The sequence below is a fragment of the Taudactylus pleione genome, unplaced genomic scaffold (assembly GCF_031769625.1).
Source record: "Taudactylus pleione unplaced genomic scaffold, aTauple2 ptg001928l, whole genome shotgun sequence".
Lineage (NCBI taxonomy): Eukaryota > Metazoa > Chordata > Amphibia > Anura > Myobatrachidae > Taudactylus > Taudactylus pleione.
Genome location: NW_028286325.1, coordinates 101699 through 121864, shown reverse-complemented (window position 1 = coordinate 121864; position 20166 = coordinate 101699). Strand labels below are relative to the sequence as shown.

The window sequence follows — 20166 nt, the reverse complement described above, 5'->3', positions numbered from 1 at the left end:
TTTTCCAGCTCTGTGGTGCGTACCATGTTACGAGTTCGGAAACAGTCTTCCGCGAGGATATACCATCGCGTGTGGCATACGTTCTTCCAGTGGTGTCGACCAAGAGGTTATGCACCGCGGGAGTTTCATCTGTCTCGGATTCTCGCCTTCCTGCAAGCGGGACTAGATCATGGGCTTCGCCTTGCTTCTTTGAAGGTACAGGTTTCGGCCCTATCTGTCTGGTTTCACCGTAGGATTGCTACAATCCCGGATGTGCGCACCTTTATGCAAGGTGTTCTCCGCATTCAGCCGCCCTTTGTTCCACCTGTGGCGCCTTGGGATTTGGCTGTGGTCCTGAGGGCTCTCCAAGGACCGCCGTTTGAACCACTGGGCTCAGTGGATCTTAAATGGCTAACAGCTAAGACTGTTTTCCTTCTGGCCATTGCTTCGGCCAGACGTGTTTCTGAGTTAGGGGCTCTTTCTTGTAGACCCCCTTTTTTGTTTTTTCATGGGAACAGGGCAGTGCTCCGCACTCGGCCCGAGTTTCTTCCCAAAGTTGTTTCCCAGTTTCATGTTAACGAGGAAATAGTTGTTCCGGCCTTTAACTCACCGGGTCTTTCCGTGGGTGAGGCCTCTTTGGATGTTGTGCGGGCCTTAAGGACTTATGTTGACCGCACTTCTTCGTTTAGGAAGTCGGACACTTTGTTTGTCCTCTATGGCTTCCGTAAAAAGGGTTGGCCTGCTTCAAAGCAAACTTTGGCAGCCTGGATCCGTATGGCTATTTCTGAAGCTTATCTTCATGAAGGCCTACCGGTCCCTCCTTCTCTGAAGGCTCATTCCACTAGGTCTGTGGGTCCTTCGTGGGCAGCTCGACGTGGTGCCTCGGCAGTTCAGATCTGCAAGGCAGCTACGTGGTCCTCTGTCCATACCTTCGTGAGTTATTACAGGTTTGACACCTTCGCCTCTCAGGATGCTTCCTTCGGGCGGCGGATTCTCCTTTCTGCACAGGAGCGTCCCCACCCTTAAAGGATACTGCTTTGGGACATCCCCAAGGTATCCTGTGGATACCCTATGGACCCTGAAGTAGAAAATATGAGATATGGTAAGAACTTACCCTTGTTATCTCTATTTCTACGAAGTCCATAGGGTTCCACAGGACTCCCGCCCTGTCGCACCTGTGCTGCAGATGGGCTTTGCTCTGGTCACCGGTTTTCCGTCTCCCTCTAGTGAGAATGTGATTCTTGTATGTGTCCAGATCTTTTTTCTCTCTCTTCCTTCTCCTCCTCCGGCCTATGGCTTGATAACTAACTGAGGTGCCTTGGCTCGGGGGCGGGGTATAGGAGGGGGACCCTAGTGCATCCTGGGAGGCTGAAAAGCTTAACTCTATGGTGCCCAGCGACTGACGTCACACCTATACACCCAAGGTATCCTGTGGAACCCTATGGACTTCGTAGAAATAGAGATAACAAGGGTAAGTTCTTACCATATCTCATATTTTTGCAATAGTAAGAAGAAGGAAAACTCTCAAGGGTTCCCTCCCCTAATTTCTTATTGGTAAATAAGGTCCTTGAACTGTAAGAAATACCAGTATAAAATTGTTGCCATTCAATTTGGTGCAATCAGACAAGAAAACACATGGTAAAACATACATAAGAAATAACTAGCTCATGTAAAATATGTAATCTAGTATCTCTGATCCTATCGAGAAAACAGAACTGACAAGAATAAAACATAATTATTACAGTAGCTGTATATATGTAGTATTCTCACGTAGCTTTAGACCAGTCTTGAGTTACTTGAACGCTGGGTCCAGAAGCTCGAGTAGACACTGGGATGTCCCATTCCGCCAGAAGCTTAATTCCAGCTTCCACAGTAGAGATTACGTATGAGGAAGCCTCGTAGCTAACCAGAAGCTTTACGGAGAACCCCCAACGATATGTAATGTCATTATCTCTTAGAGCCGAAGTGATGGACTGGAAAGAGCGTCTTTTGGACAGAGTAGAAGCAGACAGATCGGGAAAGATTTGAAGACCCCCTAGGGTGTCCGTGCCTTCAGCTTGACGTGCAGCACGCAAGATTTGCTCTTTGAAATGAAAGAAATGGACACGCATTAAAGTGTCTCGTGGGTAATTTCCAGATCCTGATCTCGGTTTGGAAAGACGATGAACCCGATCAATTAACAGGTCTTGTTGAGAAGCCGTTGGCACCAATTTAAGAAACAACTTTGAAACGTAATCTGGTAGCTCTGTGTTAGATACAGAATTTGGGACACCGCGGATCTTCAGATTGTTTCTTCGTGAGCGGTCTTCCATATCCGCCATTTTATCTCTCATAGATGAAACCTCTGATTGGAGTTCTGCATGGGCTGAGAGGAGTTCGTTATGAGATGAGACCAATTCCTTCACCTCTAGATGGTCTGTACGATCTCCCAACCCCAGAATATCTGCTCGGATAGATTGTATAGAAGTATCCACACCATTTAACACGTCTGACCGAAACGCCGCAAAAACCTGGAACATTGCCTGTGTGGTAAGCGGTGCATTAACATCCAGATCTAGTCCCAGGTCAGCTGGTGAAATCGAATCACGTGAAGTGGACATAGATGACGCTCCAGATGTTGGGGAAGGCATCTGTCCGACCTTAGATATAGGGGCAGTAGGAAATCGAATTGGTGCTGGCAGTTTTTGTTGTCTTGTTTTATTTGCCGGCATAGTTGGAGGGATGCGTAAAAATCCCAATTTGAGATGAACCATAGGGAAGTTTTGGGGAAAGCGACTCAGGAAATGACTGCATGGGTAGGTAAGGCATTACCCGAGGAGGGGCAACATTCTTTAGATAGGTATCTTCACATCGTCGACACAGTTGACTCTGGTAAGTATCTATAAGAATATTATCCGCTTGCAAGGATGTTATAACACACAGGTACTGGGCTCCGTCTTCTGCTGAACGGTACCTATATAGGAGGTGACCAAGCAAGTGAGGGGGGTCCCCTATGAGGCCACCAGACTCCAGAAACAAACTGGCTGGGTTGTTGTTACAGCCACTATCCGGGGCAGGCAAAGGGGCATATCCGGCTGGGAGACAAAGGGGCACAGGGACTCACCGATCCAGCCGCGTGGAGCAGATGCGTTATCTGTTCCGGCCACTCAGCCACGGCGGTGAGCTTCAGGCGATAGACCGGCCCCCCGTGAATGGCTCCCCAGTGGGGACCGACTGAATCTCCAAGGTACCCCCTCAGTGTAGGAGCTGTTACCTCGGCATGCGGTTGTAGCAGTAGGAGGAGAAGATCCCCGCCGCAGCAGCCGTTGCGTCCGCCGGCACCCCCAATCTCCGACCGTCAGCCGCGTAAGCCAGCAGGAACACAGGGTCTCCAGGGGGCTGAGGTGATAGTGGAGACTGCGGGGCTAATGAAAGGGCTCACCCCGGAGCTCCACGGTGCAGTGATAATCCCGGCGATCAGTCCCGGCAGTCAGCAGACCCAAATCCAGGCCGCGGCTTCTGGCGCTGTTTAGGCCTCCAAGCTCCCAGCGTCAGGGAGGGGTCACCACCGTCTCCAAATCCACCACACAAGGGTCCGTGGGTACTAATAATAAGCGACCTGAGGGACCCGGTATCATAGGCCGAGCAGGGGCCAGGCAGGTGCAGGAGCCTTGACAGGAGAGGACCCAGAGAGCAGGTGATCGGGCTCTGAGGAGGGCAATCCCGCAGCAGCGTGGACAGTGAGGCCGCGGGCGGGCACCACAGGAGGCGGCGGTTCCACACCTCCAGCCGCGTGTATGGGGATGGAGCGCTGCTATGCGCAGGGAGCCAGAGTCCAGCTGGAGGGCCGGCAGCAGCGGTAAGAGGGTCAGCGGGAGGCTTGTTGGGGAATGTCCAGCAGAGTTTTCGGGAGTGCCGCCGGTGGCCGGGAGCACGCCGGGCCCAGAGATAAATCGAGGCCCCGGCTTCAATAGGATGTGAAGGCCTCAACCCGGCAGGGGCACAGGATATGCCCCCCGATTCTGAGGGTCACAACACTCGGGGCAGGGAGTCCGCAGGGTCAGGTGCGAGTCACCAGGAGCGGGTAGAGGATGCAAAAGATAAAGATTCGTGGGTGCCAGTCGGGAGCTCTGTAAAGGCTCGTCCGCATCCGATGCCTACCAGGCCACACCCTGTTTGATAAAGGCTTTTTTAAGCAGAGATGTGTTGGTGGTGGAATTGTGAGGAGGTGACCGTCCAGACTGGGCTACAGCTGGTAGATTCTTGGTCCCAGGAGGTATCCTGTGTAAAGGTTATACTGAGCGCTTGATGGTGTTTGAATTCACCTGGTCTTGAGGTACGCTGATTCACAATTGTTTTAATTAAGGAAATTTGCCTCTTAATAAAACTGTATCACACTATTTGCGACCCATCTTTGTTCCCCTTCTTATCATTTGAGGAACAAGGGATATGCACGCTGGTGTGAGAAGAGGACAAAGTGGTAAATATGATTGGGCTGACTGTCTGGATTTTAAGAAGTTATTTCTACCCTTAGAAATACCCGGTATCTTGGGAAGGGGGAAGTTCTCTCCCTATTAAGTACATTTTCAGAACTTTTTTAGTCCATGTGTCAACGGACATTTGTAATATACTATTAGAAGACTGTGATCCTCAATTAAGGTTTTGCTCAGAGTTTGCTTTGTTTTATTTATAGTCTTCAGAAATGGTCTTTGTCATTTAAAAGGAAATTTACCATATTTAGGGCCTGATTTATTACAGACAGCAATTGTAACAACGTACGCAGATCGGCCGGTAGTGCGTACCGCAGTGTGTCTGCGCACGTTAGCATTGCAATTTCACTGCGATCACGTAAGCAGATACAAAGCCATCACAGAGTGAGTGACGGGACGTTTGGAGGTGGTGACGGGGGAGTGGTCAGAGAAACGCTGGCGTGCCTGTCCGTTTGAACGCTGTTTCTTGGGCGTGCATAAATTAGCCACAGCGACGGCATTCACAGCTTGTGTACTCACTGCGTGCGTCAAGAGCCGCAATTTATGGGATAGGTCAGGGCTGCTGTAATTCTGGGTGAGGGTCCGCTGTTACCGATGTATACGCAGGATTGCAAGGTATTACGGATGTGAGAAAGTGGAAGTGGGCATATGCTGGGTGAGCAATTTCAGACATTACCATATACTGTGTGCGTAATCATAGCTGTGATCGCAATAGCGATCCGTGAGGAATCCGGCCCTTAGAACAGTGAAATGTGCACATGTTAAGCTGTATTTGTAGGTTAATGCCCAATTGATGACATGTTCCTATACTTTGTGTAGTTGCACTGTTACTACCTACCACTTCGTGGAGAGCTGAGGGCTGCTACATGTGGTTCTTCTCCCAGCTTCAGTGGGGGGAGGGGGGAAGGGACACAGTACTGTAATGCTGGGTACACACTGGCCGATATATTGTGCCCCCGTTGGCCAGTGTGTACAGACGATATGTCTGTGAACGACGTCGTTCACAGACATATCACATTGGCTGTGCAGTCTGCAGACATATCTGTCCATCGGCAAGTGTGTACGGGCGATCAGCCGATCGCCCGTACACGGGGGTACAGGGGGGGGGAGCCGCGAGCAGGTACTACTTATCAGTGTCTGGCACCGCTCCCCATCCCTCTTAGGTCACAGCAGCCCAGGACACGCTGCTGTGTGCTGGGCTGCACTGGGAGACTGTACGAGGCCCGAGCAGGCTCCTATGCCAAAGGGGGGAGCGATCACGCTGATCGCGCTCCCCATTGGCTGTGCGCCTCCCCAGCGTCGCGCCGCAAATGTGTATTTTTTTTCTTTCAAAGGGGGCGTGGCCATGCCTTCTGCGATTAGGCCACGCCCCTACCTGCCCCCAGTCCAGCCAGACCCGATGCAGCAGTGTGTATGAACGACCATCATCTGCAGATATATCTGTCAGGTGTGTACCCACCTTAACAGCGTGGACATTTTAGCACGCAGGATGAATAGATTACCTTATTACATGTGTATTAATCAGCTCTTGCTCTGTGTACTGATGTAATGCCGGGCTGTGGAGTAATTAGCACACAGGATGAATAGATTACCTTATTACAGGTGTATTATTCAGCCCTTGCTCTGTGTGCTGATGTAATGCCGGGGCTGTGGAGGAATTAGCACGCAGGATGAATAGATTTCCTTATTACATGTGTATTATTCAGCCCTTGCTCTGTGTACTGATGTAATGCCGGGGCTGTGGAGGAATTAGCACGCAGGATGAATAGATTACCTTATTACAGGTGTATTATTCAGCCCTTGCTCTGTGTGCTGATGTAATGCCGGGCCTGATTCAGACCCACTCGCAAGCGGCTGTCCGCTCGCAAGTGGGTCGATGTTGTGCACTGAGCATGCGCACGATGGCGGGAGCTCCGTCGTGCGCATGCGCCAGACGCGACGACCGAAGGACTTTCCTTCGCTCGTTGTGTCTGATCAAAGGGGGCGTACTGTCGATGTTGATTGACAGCACGCCCTCTTTGGTGGGCGTGCCGGGGGCGTTCCCCGCTGACGGGGGTGTTCCCAAGGGAACGTCTACCATCAGAAGCCGGCCCACTGACATCACTAGTGAGCCAAAATCACTCCGGGCCTTGCGGTTGAAAAACTCAACCGCAGGCTCCGGCTCGCAGTGGCGATGGTCGCGATGGTCAAGACCATCGCGGCCATCAAACTGCACGCTCGTATAGGCTGTGGGTGGTGACCCACAGCTATATGAGCGTACAGGAGGACGCTCCATAATTATGGAGGGCGGCCCTCATTCAGAGCGTGCGCTCTGCTCAGAGCGTACGGCTCTGAATGAGGGCCTTTGTTCCAACTCCGGGTCAGACCCGGAATTTAGGTGGAAAAGGGGTATTATTCAGCCCTTGCTCTGTGTGCTGATGTAATCCCGGGGCTGTGGAGGAATTAGCACGCAGGATGAATAGATTTCCTTATTACATGTGTATTATTCAGCCCTTGCTCTGTGTACTGATGTAATGCCGGGGCTGTGGAGTAATTAGCACGCAGGATGAATAGATTACCTTATTACAGGTGTATTAATCAGCCCTTGCTCTGTGTGCTGATGTAATGCCGGGGCTGTGGAGGAATTAGCACGCAGGATGAATAGATTTCCTTATTACATGTGTATTATTCAGCCCTTGCTCTGTGTACTGATGTAATGCCGGGGCTGTGGAGGAATTAGCACGCAGGATGAATAGATTACCTTATTACATGTGTATTATTCAGCCCTTGCTCTGTGTACTGATGTAATGCCAGGGCTGTGGAGGAATTAGCACGCAGGATGAATAGATTACCTTATTACAGGTGTATTATTCAGCCCTTGCTCTGTGTACTGATGTAATGCCGGGGCTGTGGAGTAATTAGCACGCAGGATGAATAGATTACCTTATTACAGGTGTATTAATCAGCCCTTGCTCTGTGTGCTGATGTAATGCCGGGGCTGTGGAGGAATTAGCACGCAGGATGAATAGATTTCCTTATTACATGTGTATTATTCAGCCCTTGCTCTGTGTACTGATGTAATGCCGGGGCTGTGGAGGAATTAGCACGCAGGATGAATAGATTACCTTATTACATGTGTATTATTCAGCCCTTGCTCTGTGTACTGATGTAATGCCAGGGCTGTGGAGGAATTAGCACGCAGGATGAATAGATTACCTTATTACAGGTGTATTATTCAGCCCTTGCTCTGTGTGCTGATGTAATGCCGGGGCTGTGGAGGAATTAGCACGTAGGATGAATAGATTTCCTTATTACATGTGTATTATTCAGCCCTTGCTCTGTGTGCTGATGTAATGCCGGGGCTGTGGAGGAATTAGCACGTAGGATGAATAGATTTCCTTATTACATGTGTATTATTCAGCCCTTGCTCTGTGTACTGATGTAATGCCGGGGCTGTGGAGGAATTAGCACGCAGGATGAATAGATTTCCTTATTACATGTGTATTATTCAGCCCTTGCTCTGTGTGCTGATGTAATGTCGGGGCTGTGGAGGAATTAGCACGCAGGATGAATAGATTTCCTTATTACATGTGTATTATTCAGCCCTTGCTCTGTGTGCTGATGTAATGCTGGGGCTGTGGAGGAATTAGCACGCAGGATGATTAGATTTCCTTATTACATGTGTATTATTCAGCCCTTGCTCTGTGTACTGATGTAATGCCGGGGCTGTGGAGGAATTAGCACGCAGGATGATTAGATTTCCTTATTACATGTGTATTATTCAACCCTTGCTCTGTGTACTGATGTAATGCCGGGGCTGTGGAGGAATTAGCACGTAGGATGAATAGATTTCCTTATTGTATGTGTAATATTCAGCCCTTGCTCTGTGTGCTGATGTAATTCCGGGCTGTGGAGGAATTAGCACGTAGGATGAATAGATTTCCTTATTGTATGTGTAATATTCAGCCCTTGCTCTGTGTGCTGATGTAATTCCGGGCTGTGGAGGAATTAGCACGTAGGATGAATAGATTTCCTTATTACAGGTGTAATATTCAGCCCTTGCTCTGTGTGCTGATGTAATGCTGGGGCTGTGGAGGAATTAGCACGCAGGATGATTAGATTTCCCTATTACATGTGTATTATTCAGCCCTTGCTCTGTGTACTGATGTAATGCCGGGGCTGTGGAGGAATTAGCACGCAGGATGAATAGATTTCCTTATTGTATGTGTAATATTCAGCCCTTGCTCTGTGTGCTGATGTAATTCCGGGCTGTGGAGGAATTAGCACGTAGGATGAATAGATTTCCTTATTACAGGTGTAATATTCAGCCCTTGCTCTGTGTACTGATGTAATGCCGGGGCTGTGGAGGAATTAGCACGTAGGATGAATAGATTTCCTTATTGTATGTGTAATATTCAGCCCTTGCTCTGTGTACTGATGTAATGCCGGGGCTGTGGAGGAATTAGCACGCAGGATGAATAGATTTCCCTATTACATGTGTATTATTCAGCCCTTGCTCTGTGTGCTGATGTAATGCCGGGGCTGTGGAGGAATTAGCACACAGGATGAATAGATTACCTTATTACATGTGTATTATTCAGCCCTTGCTCTGTGTACTGATGTAATGCCGGGGCTGTGGAGGAATTAGCACGTAGGATGAATAGATTTCCTTATTGTATGTGTAATATTCAGCCCTTGCTCTGTGTACTGATGTAATGCCGGGGCTGTGGAGGAATTAGCACGCAGGATGAATAGATTTCCCTATTACATGTGTATTATTCAGCCCTTGCTCTGTGTGCTGATGTAATGCCGGGGCTGTGGAGGAATTAGCACGCAGGATGAATAGATTACCTTATTGTATGTGTAATATTCAGCCCTTGCTCTGTGTGCTGATGTAATTCCGGGCTGTGGAGGAATTAGCACGTAGGATGAATAGATTTCCTTATTACAGGTGTAATATTCAGCCCTTGCTCTGTGTACTGATGTAATGCCGGGGCTGTGGAGGAATTAGCACGTAGGATGAATAGATTTCCTTATTGTATGTGTAATATTCAGCCCTTGCTCTGTGTACTGATGTAATGCCGGGGCTGTGGAGGAATTAGCACGCAGGATGAATAGATTTCCCTATTACATGTGTATTATTCAGCCCTTGCTCTGTGTGCTGATGTAATGCCGGGGCTGTGGAGGAATTAGCACACAGGATGAATAGATTACCTTATTACATGTGTATTATTCAGCCCTTGCTCTGTGTACTGATGTAATGCCGGGGCTGTGGAGGAATTAGCACGCAGGATGAATAGATTTCCCTATTACATGTGTATTATTCAGCCCTTGCTCTGTGTACTGATGTAATTCCGGGCAGTGGAGGAATTAGCACGCAGGATGAATAGATTTCCTTATTACAGGTGTATTATTCAGCCCTTGCTCTGTGTGCTGATGTAATGCCGGGGCTGTGTTTGGAGCTGTACTGTTCAGGGTTTATACAATGTAACACACTTTTGTGTAATCAGATGCTGCTACAGAAGCTGAAAGGTCCCCCTCAGAATCCTCTGTACCCTTGTGAAGAATCCCCCATGAAGATCTCTCGTTCTGGCGTGGATTCCGGTATTGGAGAGAGTGTGGTGGCGGCCAGTATGACGCATACCATGACTAGCGACCGGCTGAGGACCCCCTCCCCAAGGACCTTCTCGGCGGCCCTGCAGAACCTGGTGGAAATCTGTCTACAGCAGGATCCTGATCAGAGGTAATTATGTCTCTCATTGTCCTGAGCCGCAAAGCATTGTGTAACGCTCCTGGTCATAGGCCGCAAAGCATTGTGTAACGCTCCTGGTCATAGGCCGCAAAGCATTGTGTAACGCTCCTTGTCATGGGCCGCAAAGCATTGTGTAACGCTCCTGGTCCTGGGCCGCACAGCATTGTGTAACGCTCCTGGTCCTGGGTCGCAAAGCATTGTGTAACGCTCCTGGTCCTGGGCCGCACAGCATTGTGTAACGCTCCTGGTCCTGGGCCGCACAGCATTGTGTAACGCTCCTGGTCCTGGGCCGCACAGCATTGTGTAACGCTCCTGGTCCTGGGCCGCACAGCATTGTGTAACGCTCCTGGTCCTGGGCCGCACAGCATTGTGTAACGCTCCTGGTCCTGGGCCGCACAGCATTGTGTAACGCTCCTGGGCCGCAAAGCATTGTGTAACGCTCCTGGTCCTGGGTCGCACAGCATTGTGTAACGCTCCTGGGCCGCAAAGCATTGTGTAACGCTCCTGGTCCTGGGCCGCACAGCATTGTGTAACGCTCCTGGGTCGCACAGCATTGTGTAACGCTCCTGGTCCTGGGTCGCACAGCATTGTGTAACGCTCCTGGTCCTGGGTCGCACAGCATTGTGTAACGCTCCTGGTCCTGGGTCGCACAGCATTGTGTAACGCTCCTGGTCCGCGAAGCATTGTTGTTAGTGCACTATAATTAGTGTTAGTTTATAATGTCTGTGGCCTGAAATTGTATAGGAGTTGTTGTAAATGTGCTACCACATATTGGGGGAGGGGGTTATAGATTCCTCCTGGGGTTCCCCCTACCATTACTCCCCACTTCTGTTGCTGTTACCCACCCACCAGACCCTCACTAGCTGTAGAGCCCCGGGCTGCCCCAGCTGTAAGAGAGTAGTTTCTGCACTTACCGGAGTGTGTGTAGCTGCTGCAGCACCTCTTTTGCTGCTTCCTCCTGACCGGTCGTTTCACTTCCTCTATACATGAATCAGCCTCGTCGTGGATCTCTCACTGGCGTGTGGTGTATTTTGCCCCCTGTCCATGCGCTGCTATCACCATTATGTATTGGTTGGTAACTTTATATCTCTCACAAATAGATATGATCTATGGTCTCAGAAGGACCCAGCTCTTGGGACAGCAGTTCTCGCTCTCTGTGTAATGTTCTGCATTGCTCCCCTCTAATGAATGTAGTGGGAAGGGGTCTGGCACCGCCGGTCTCTGCTTGTCTGATAACGGGTGACAGCAGCAGCCATAACCCTGTTGGTCCCGTTCTCTCACACCGACTCCTCCTGCAGAGCTGCTGTCACCCGTTTATAGCAGGGAACATGGCACACAACCAGGGGATGAGGGGGCACAGACCACTGTAGCAGTGACATATAAACACCAGCTGCCCCCAATCACCGCTGGATCACCTATGCCACTGCACCTGAGCTGTCAGTCATTCGGACGACCCTTACATCTCCGTAGTGTGGAACACTCAGTAACGCTCCTCCTGCGTGTGAGCTCCAGGCTACATCAGTAAATTGCAGATGACGAACACTGTATGAAATGTGTATAATCCTGCGCTCACTTATATCACACAGGCCATCAGCTGCTACTCTGCTGTCTCATCCCTTCTTCAAGCAGGTACGTTGCTAATATTTTCTTCATTTATATTTAAAGTTATCGTCTAGCTGTAGCTGGGGGGGGGGGGGTCGGTAGCTGGGGGGGTGGGGGGTCGGTAGCTGGGGGGGGCAGTAGCTGGAGGGGTCCGGTAACTGGTGGGGGGGTCGGGAGCTGAGGTGGCAGATTTTTTTCTGGATTATAAATTTTATTCCAGTTTTATATACGTAACAAAGAACCGGTGAAATGGGGACAATGGGTTGTATAAGGAATCAGAGATAATCCATTTATAAAACAGGAAATAAGTGTGGTGGCAGCATGGCAGAGGACGGGGCGAGAGAAGGAGAGGTAGTGGCAGCATGGCAGAGGACGGGGCGAGAGGTGGTGGCAGCATGGCAGAGGACGGGGCGAGAGGAGGAGAGGTGGTGGCAGCATGGCAGAGGACGGGGAGAGAGAAGGAGAGGTGGTGGCAGCATGGCAGAGGACGGGGCGAGAGGAGGAGAGGTGGTGGCAGCATGGCAGAGGACAGGGCGAGAGGAGGAGAGGTGGTGGCAGCATGGCAGAGGACGGGGCGAGGTGGTGGCAGCATGGCAGAGGACGGGGCGAGAGAAGGAGAGGTGGTGGCAGCATGGCAGAGGACGGGGCGAAAGGTGGTGGCAGCATGGCAGAGGACGGGGCGAGAGGAGGAGAGGTGGTGGCAGCATGGCGGAGGATGGGGCGAGAGAAGGAGAGATTGTGGCAGCATGGCAGAGGACGGGGCGAGAGGAAGAGAGATTGTGGCAGCATGGCAGAGGATGGGGCGAGAGGCGAGAGGTGGCAGCATGGCAGAGGATGGGGCGAGAGGTGGTGGCAGCATGGCAGAGGACGGGGCGAGAGGTGGTGGCAGCATGGCAGAGGACGGGGCGAGAGGTGGTGGCAGCATGGCAGAGGACGGGGCGAGAGAAGGAGAGATTGTGGCAGCATGGCAGAGGACGGGACGAGACATGGTGGCAGCATGGCAGAGGACGGGGCGAGAGGAGGAGAGATTGTGGCAGCATGGCAGAGAACGGGGCGAGAGGTGGTGGCAGCATGGCAGAGGACGGGGCGAGAGGTGGTGGCAGCATGGCAGAGGACGGGGCGAGAGGAGGAGAGGTGGTGGCAGCATGGCAGAGGACGGGGCGAGAGGTGGTGGCAGCATGGCAGAGGACGGGGCGAGAGGAGGAGAGGTGGTGGCAGCATGGCAGAGGACGGGGAGAGAGAAGGAGAGGTGGTGGCAGCATGGCAGAGGACGGGGCGAGAGGAGGAGAGGTGGTGGCAGCATGGCAGAGGACAGGGCGAGAGGAGGAGAGGTGGTGGCAGCATGGCAGAGGACGGGGCGAGAGGTGGTGGCAGCATGGCAGAGGACGGGGCGAGAGAAGGAGAGGTGGTGGCAGCATGGCAGAGGACGGGGCGAGAGGTGGTGGCAGCATGGCAGAGGACGGGGCGAGAGGAGGAGAGGTGGTGGCAGCATGGCAGAGGACGGGGAGAGAGAAGGAGAGGTGGTGGCAGCATGGCAGAGGACGGGGCGAGAGGAGGAGAGGTGGTGGCAGCATGGCAGAGGACAGGGCGAGAGGAGGAGAGGTGGTGGCAACATGGCAGAGGACGGGGCGAGAGGTGGTGGCAGCATGGCGGAGGATGGGGCGAGAGAAGGAGAGATTGTGGCAGCATGGCAGAGGACGGGGCGAGAGGAAGAGAGATTGTGGCAGCATGGCAGAGGACGGGGCGAGAGGAAGAGAGATTGTGGCAGCATGGCAGAGGACGGGGCGAGAGGCGAGAGGTGGTGGCAGCATGGCGGAGGATGGGGCGAGAGGTGGTGGCAGCATGGCAGAGGACGGGGCGAGAGGTGGTGGCAGCATGGCAGAGGACGGGGCGAGAGGTGGTGGCAGCATGGCAGAGGACGGGGCGAGAGAAGGAGAGATTGTGGCAGCATGGCAGAGGACGGGGCAAGAGGAGGAGAGATTGTGGCAGCATGGCAGAGAACGGGGCGAGAGGTGGTGGCAGCATGGCAGAGGACGGGGCGAGAGGTGGTGGCAGCATGGCAGAGGACGGGGCGAGAGGAGGAGAGGTGGTGGCAGCATGGCAGAGGACAGGGCGAGAGGAGGAGAGGTGGTGGTAGCATGGCAGAGGACGGGGCGAGAGGAGGAGAGGTGGTGGCAGCATGGCAGAGGACAGGGCGAGAGGAGGAGAGGTGGTGGCAGCATGGCAGAGGACGGGGCGAGAGAAGGAGAGATTGTGGCAGCATGGCAGAGGACGGGGCGAGAGGAGGAGAGATTGTGGCAGCATGGCAGAGAACGGGGCGAGAGGTGGTGGCAGCATGGCAGAGGACGGGGCGAGAGGTGGTGGCAGCATGGCAGAGGATGGGGCGAGAGGAGGAGAGGTGGTGGCAGCATGGCAGAGGACAGGGCGAGAGGAGGAGAGGTGGTGGCAGCATGGCAGAGGACGGGGCGAGAGGAGGAGAGGTGGTGGCAGCATGGCAGAGGACAGGGCGAGAGGAGGAGAGGTGGTGGCAGCATGGCAGAGGACGGGGCGAGAGGTGGTGGCAGCATGGCAGAGGACGGGGCGAGAGAAGGAGAGGTGGTGGCAGCATGGCAGAGGACGGGGCGAGAGGTGGTGGCAGCATGGCAGAGGACGGGGCGAGAGAAGGAGAGGTGGTGGCAGCATGGCAGAGGACGGGGCGAGAGGTGGTGGCAGCATGGCAGAGGACGGGGCAATAGGAGGAGAGGTGGTGGCAGCATGGCAGAGGACGGGGAGAGAGAAGGAGAGGTGGTGGCAGCATGGCAGAGGACGGGGCGAGAGGAGGAGAGGTGGTGGCAGCATGGCAGAGGACAGGGCGAGAGGAGGAGAGGTGGTGGCAACATGGCAGAGGACGGGGCGAGAGGTGGTGGCAGCATGGCGGAGGATGGGGCGAGAGGAAGAGAGATTGTGGCAGCATGGCAGAGGACGGGGTGAGAGGTGGTGGCAGCATGGCGGAGGATGGGGCGAGAGGTGGTGGCAGCATGGCAGAGGACGGGGCGAGAGGTGGTGGCAGCATGGCAGAGGACGGGGCGAGAGAAGGAGAGATTGTGGCAGCATGGCAGAGGACGGGACGAGACATGGTGGCAGCATGGCAGAGGACGGGGCGAGAGGAGGAGAGATTGTGGCAGCATGGCAGAGAACGGGGCGAGAGGTGGTGGCAGCATGGCAGAGGACGGGGCGAGAGGTGGTGGCAGCATGGCAGAGGACGGGGCGATAGAAGGAGAGATTGTGGCAGCATGGCAGAGGATGGGGCGACAGGTGGTGGGGCAGCATGGCAGAGGACAGGGCGAGAGAAGGAAAGATTGTGGCAGCATGGCAGAGGACGGGGCGAGAGGTTTATGGGGTGTTGGCAGCATGGAATAGAGGGAGAGGTGGTGGCAGCATGGCAGAGCATAGGGGGAGAGGCGTATGGGATGGTGGCAGCATGGCAGAGGACGGGGCGAGAGGTTTATGGGGTGTTGGCAGCATGCAATAGAGGGAGGGGTGGTGGCAGGATGGAAGATGGGGAGAAGAGCAGTGCCAGCATGGCAGAGGAGGGGGAGGAGTGGCATCATGACAGTGGAAGGGGGCAAGAAGAAAAGGGGGATCGGTGGTGGCAGCATAGCAGGGGATAGGGGGAGGGGTGGTGGCAGCATGGCAGAGGACATGGAGAGGGGTGGTTGGCAGCATGGCAGAGGACATGGAGCGGGGTTGTTAGTAGCATGGCAGAGGATGGGAGAGGGGTGGTTGGCAGCATTGGCAGAGGACATGGAGAGGGGTTGTTAGTAGCATGGCAGAGGACATGGAGAGGGGTTGTTAGTAGCATGGCAGAGGATGGGAGAGGGGTGGTTGGCAGCATTGGCAGAGGACATGGAGAGGGGTTGTTAGTAGCATGGCAGAGGACATGGAGAGGGGTTGTTAGTAGCATGGCAGAGGGCAGGGGGGGTGGTTGGCAGCATGGCAGAGGACAGGGGGAGGGGTGGTTGGCAGCATGGCAGAGGACAGGGGGAGGGGTGGTTGGCAGCATGGCAGAGGACAGGGGGAGGGGTGGTTGGCAGCATGGCAGAAGATAGGGGGAGGGGTTGTTAGTAGCATGGCAGAGGACATGGAGAGGGGTTGTTAGTAGCATGGCAGAGGACATGGAGAGGGGTTGTTAGTAGCATGGCAGAGGACATGGAGAGGGGTTGTTAGTAGCATGGCAGAGGGCAGGGGGAGGGGTGGTTGGCAGCATGGCACAGGACAGGGGGAGGGGAGGTTGGCAGCATGGCAGAGGACAGGGGGAGTGGTTGTTTGTAGCATGGCAGAGGACATGGAGAGGGGTTGTTAGTAGCATGGCAGAGGACATGGAGAGGGGTGGTTGGCAGCATGGCAGAGGACATGGAGAGGGGTTGTTAGTAGTATGGCAGAGGACATGGAGAGGGGTGGTTGGCAGCATGGCACAGGACAGGGGGAGGGGAGGTTGGCAGCATGGCAGAGGACATGGAGAGGGGTTGTTAGTAGTATGGCAGAGGACATGGAGAGGGGTGGTTGGCAGCATGGCAGAGGACAGGGGAGGGGTGGTTGGCAGCATGGCAGAGGACATGGAGAGGGGTTGCTAGCAGCATGGCAGAGGACGGGGAGGGGTGGTTGGCAGCATGGCAGAGGACGGGGAGGGGTGGTTGGCAGCATGGCAGAGGACATGGAGAGGGGTTGTTAGTAGCATGGCAGAGGACAGGGGGAGGGGTTGTTAGTAGCATGGCAGAGGACAGGGGGAGTGGTTGTTTGTAGCATGGCAGAGGACATGGAGCGGGGTTGTTAGTAGCATGGCAGAGGACATGGAGAGGGGTGGTTGGCAGCATGGCAGAGGACAGGGGAGGGGTGGTTGGCAGCATGGCAGAGGACATGGAGAGGGGTTGCTAGCAGCATGGCAGAGGACGGGGAGGGGTGGTTGGCAGCATGGCAGAGGACATGGAGAGGGGTTGTTAGTAGCATGGCAGAGGACATGGAGCGGGGTTGTTAGTAGCATGGCAGAGGACATGGAGAGGGGTTGTTAGTAGCATGGCAGAGGACATGGAGAGGGGTGGTTGGCAGCATGGCAGAGGACATGGAGAGGGGTTGTTAGTAGCATGGCAGAGGACATGGAGAGGGGTGGTTGGCAGCATGGCAAAGGACAGGGGGAGGGGTTGTTAGTAGCATGGCAGAGGACATGGAGAGGGGTTGTTAGTAGCATGGCAGAGGATGGGGAGGGGTGGTTGGCAGCATGGCAGAGGACAGGGGGAGGGGTTGTTAGTAGCATGGCAGAGGATGGGGAGGGGTGGTTGGCAGCATGGCAGAGGACAGGGGGAGGGTTTGTTAGTAGTATGGCAGAGGACATGGACAGGGGTTGTAAGTAGCATGGCAGAGGACATGGAGAGGGGTGGTTGGCAGCATGGCAGAGGACAGGGAGAGGGGTTGTTAGTAGCATGGCAGAGGACATGGAGAGGGGTTGTTAGTAGCATGGCAGAGGACATGGAGAGGGGTTGTTAGTAGCATGACAGAGGACATGGAGAGGGGTGGTTGGCAGCATGGCAGAGGACAGGGAGAGGGGTGGTTGGCAGCATGGCAGAGGACAGGGAGAGGGGTTGTTAGTAGCATGGCAGAGGACGGGGAGGGGTGGTTGGCAGCATGGCAGAGGACAGGGGGAGGGGTTGTTAGTAGTATGGCAGAGGACGGTGGAAGAGTGGTGGCAGCATGGCAGAGGACATGGAGCGGGGTTGTTGGTAGCATGGCAGAGAACATCGAGAGGGGTGGTTAGTAGCATGGCAGAGGACAGGGAGAGGGGTTGTTAGTAGCATGGCAGAGGACGGGGGAGGGGTGGTTGACAGCATGGCACAGGACATGGAGAGGAGTTGTTAGTAGCATGGCAGAGGACGGGGAGGGGTGGTTGGCAGCATGGCACAGGACAGGGAGAGGGATTGTTAGTAGCATGGCAGAGGACGGGGGAGGGGTGGTTGGCAGCATGGCAGAGGACAGGGGAGGGGTGGTTGGCAGCATGGCAGAGGACATGGAGAGGGGTTGCTAGCAGCATGGCAGAGGACGGGGAGGGGTGGTTGGCAGCATGGCAGAGGACATGGAGAGGGGTTGTTAGTAGCATGGCAGAGGATGGGGGAGGGGTGGTAACAGCATGGCAGAGGACGGGGAGGGGTGGTGGCAGCATGGCAGAGGACATACGCGATAAAGCATGGCTTCCCAACAACAATTGAATATTGCCCTCACCCCCTGATCTCCTGTCATTTATACGGGAGATAGGGCGCTATAAATAAATAGAATGTCCCCCAATGACTACTAATTGGCCACATTATATAAATGAGGGCGCCTCTGGGTTTCAATTTGCCAGGATATGAGAGATGGCTTGCTTCCATGCCCTCCCCCCACCCCCTGGCTCTCTAGAAAGCAATGTGCATAGTGGCCAGGAAGAGGCAGCCCTTAGTGACATCATTGTGCATGGTTCAGTGATGTCACTTAGCTCCGCCTCTCACCCTAGCTGTAGATGTGATGGTAGAGGTATGTACTTACTAGGTATGCTGTGCTTGTATTACTCTGCAGGTGCGGGAGCAGACACATGGCTCCATACTCTCACTGCTGCCCTCTATGGCACAAAGGCGCAAGCGCAGCTCGGCCGGGTTATTGCCAACAAATTGGAACAATTGCAGTAAAACTACAGATGAAGATCAAGAATGGACATTTTAATAATACAGTTTACTCCAAAATATGGAGAATCCTTTTCTGTTTTTGCCTTAAATATCAAACAGGTGAACAGTCCAGGTTAATATACATATATACACACACACACTTTTTTTATATAAATAAATATATTTTTTGGTCTATGCTCAGAGCATACTGTGAATATGCAAAAATTGCAGAGAGGAATTAACACTACTTGCCGTTTAAGGTTTTTCTATTATATATGTAGAATTATGATTTTGTTTGTGAAAATTGTGTTGCTGGCAGTTATTTCATAATGGAGTTAATGGCTCTGTAAGTATTAATGTATGAATATTCAGCTATTTTTGTATTGCAGACGTTGTATATTGCTGATTTGTCTCAGAAGCCCAAAGTAAAATTTCAGGTGTTTTAATGAATGAAAAGCAGACATTTGTGTAACGTGGAGGGAAACCAATGGTCGGTCTGTCCATCCATATTATGTATATAAGCACTGACTGATGTCTCGGCCACATATTAGTGTTGCTGAGCTGCTCCGTCTGTGTTATAGGAAGAGACACTAAACCTGACGGATTCTTAGCAAAACTTTCTTAAGGGCAAAGAAAAGTTATAGAAGGAATTTATGTCTTCTCATCCGTCACAGATCACACGACATTAGTGTGCACCCGTCACCTACACGCTAATCACACATAGGTAAGAGACGGCACAGGAATATATGTATGCGTTGGAGCAGTTATTATAGTGATACAGCAGCTGTCTGCGCTAGCACAATGGCACATAATATTTTGTATCCTGCATGTACAAGCGTTCTCATCACACAAGACCCTACAGAGGTTAGTCTTTCTGAGGGGCACGGCTAGACAATGGGGTGGATAGGGCGATGCTACAGGAGCAGGAACAATCGTCAGACTAAACTGACTTCTGTAGTTACAAAAAACTAAAATTTGTGGAACTTTGTAAATGTATGAACAGAAGACCAGGTGCCGCTTTGCACAACTGCTCCAGCAAGGCACCATGCTTGCCACCCAAGAAGCACTTGGGAGATTGGGCCCCTGCCAAAGCATACTCTTGTCATAATACATCTGCCACCGACGGTTTGGTTAAAGGGCAATCTCCCTTGTGTATATCATAAAGTACCAGGAGGATGGCTGCTTTGTGGCAAATAGTGGATCTATCCAACAACATCCGCAGTGCTCGAACAGCATCAAGGACAACAAGATCCCGGCCCAGTCCAGGGATCACAATATCTTGGTTCATTTGAAACAGTCTGTTGGAATTAAGGTCTGGTACGCAAGAAAAAAAACAAACCGGGACCGCTAACACACTGAAAGAAAGTAAAAGGGTACGACGCCAGTACACACACAATTTTTCGTGACCAGTGATATGTATAAATTATTATACCCAAATAGCAAAAAAGACCCGATATAACAGGCGCCAGCTCTAAACCTAAATTAGTCTCACTGATTAGTACTCAAAAAAATTAAAAACAAATTGCAGCAAAGTAGATAGTGATATGTGACGAACACTTAATTATTCAAGTGATTAAAACAAAGTGCAAGTACAAATAAATATATAAAAAAGGTATACAATCTTGTTTCAAAAAGTAAACAATTGAAAAAGATCCTCAATACAACAGAGGGCTCTTAAAAGCATAAACCACTATATAAATTTAAATAGAGTTAATAGGCA

The 20166-nt window shown here is 52.6% G+C and overlaps 1 protein-coding gene across 3 annotated transcripts in view; it reads left to right on the top strand.

The window, feature by feature from the left end:
• The window catches only part of STRADB (STE20 related adaptor beta), a 119683-nt gene extending 99719 nt beyond the window's left edge, over positions 1-19964 (top strand). For all 3 annotated transcript variants that reach the window (XM_088465254.1, XM_088465253.1, XM_088465252.1), the window contains exons 10-12: positions 9938-10170; positions 11766-11808; positions 18361-19964. In XM_088465254.1, coding sequence (XP_088321380.1) covers positions 9938-10170; positions 11766-11808; positions 18361-18504 — 420 coding nt within the window. In that variant the 3' untranslated portion in view covers positions 18505-19964. The remainder of the gene's footprint in view (positions 1-9937; positions 10171-11765; positions 11809-18360) is intronic.
• Positions 19965-20166: the final 202 nt, after the last annotated feature.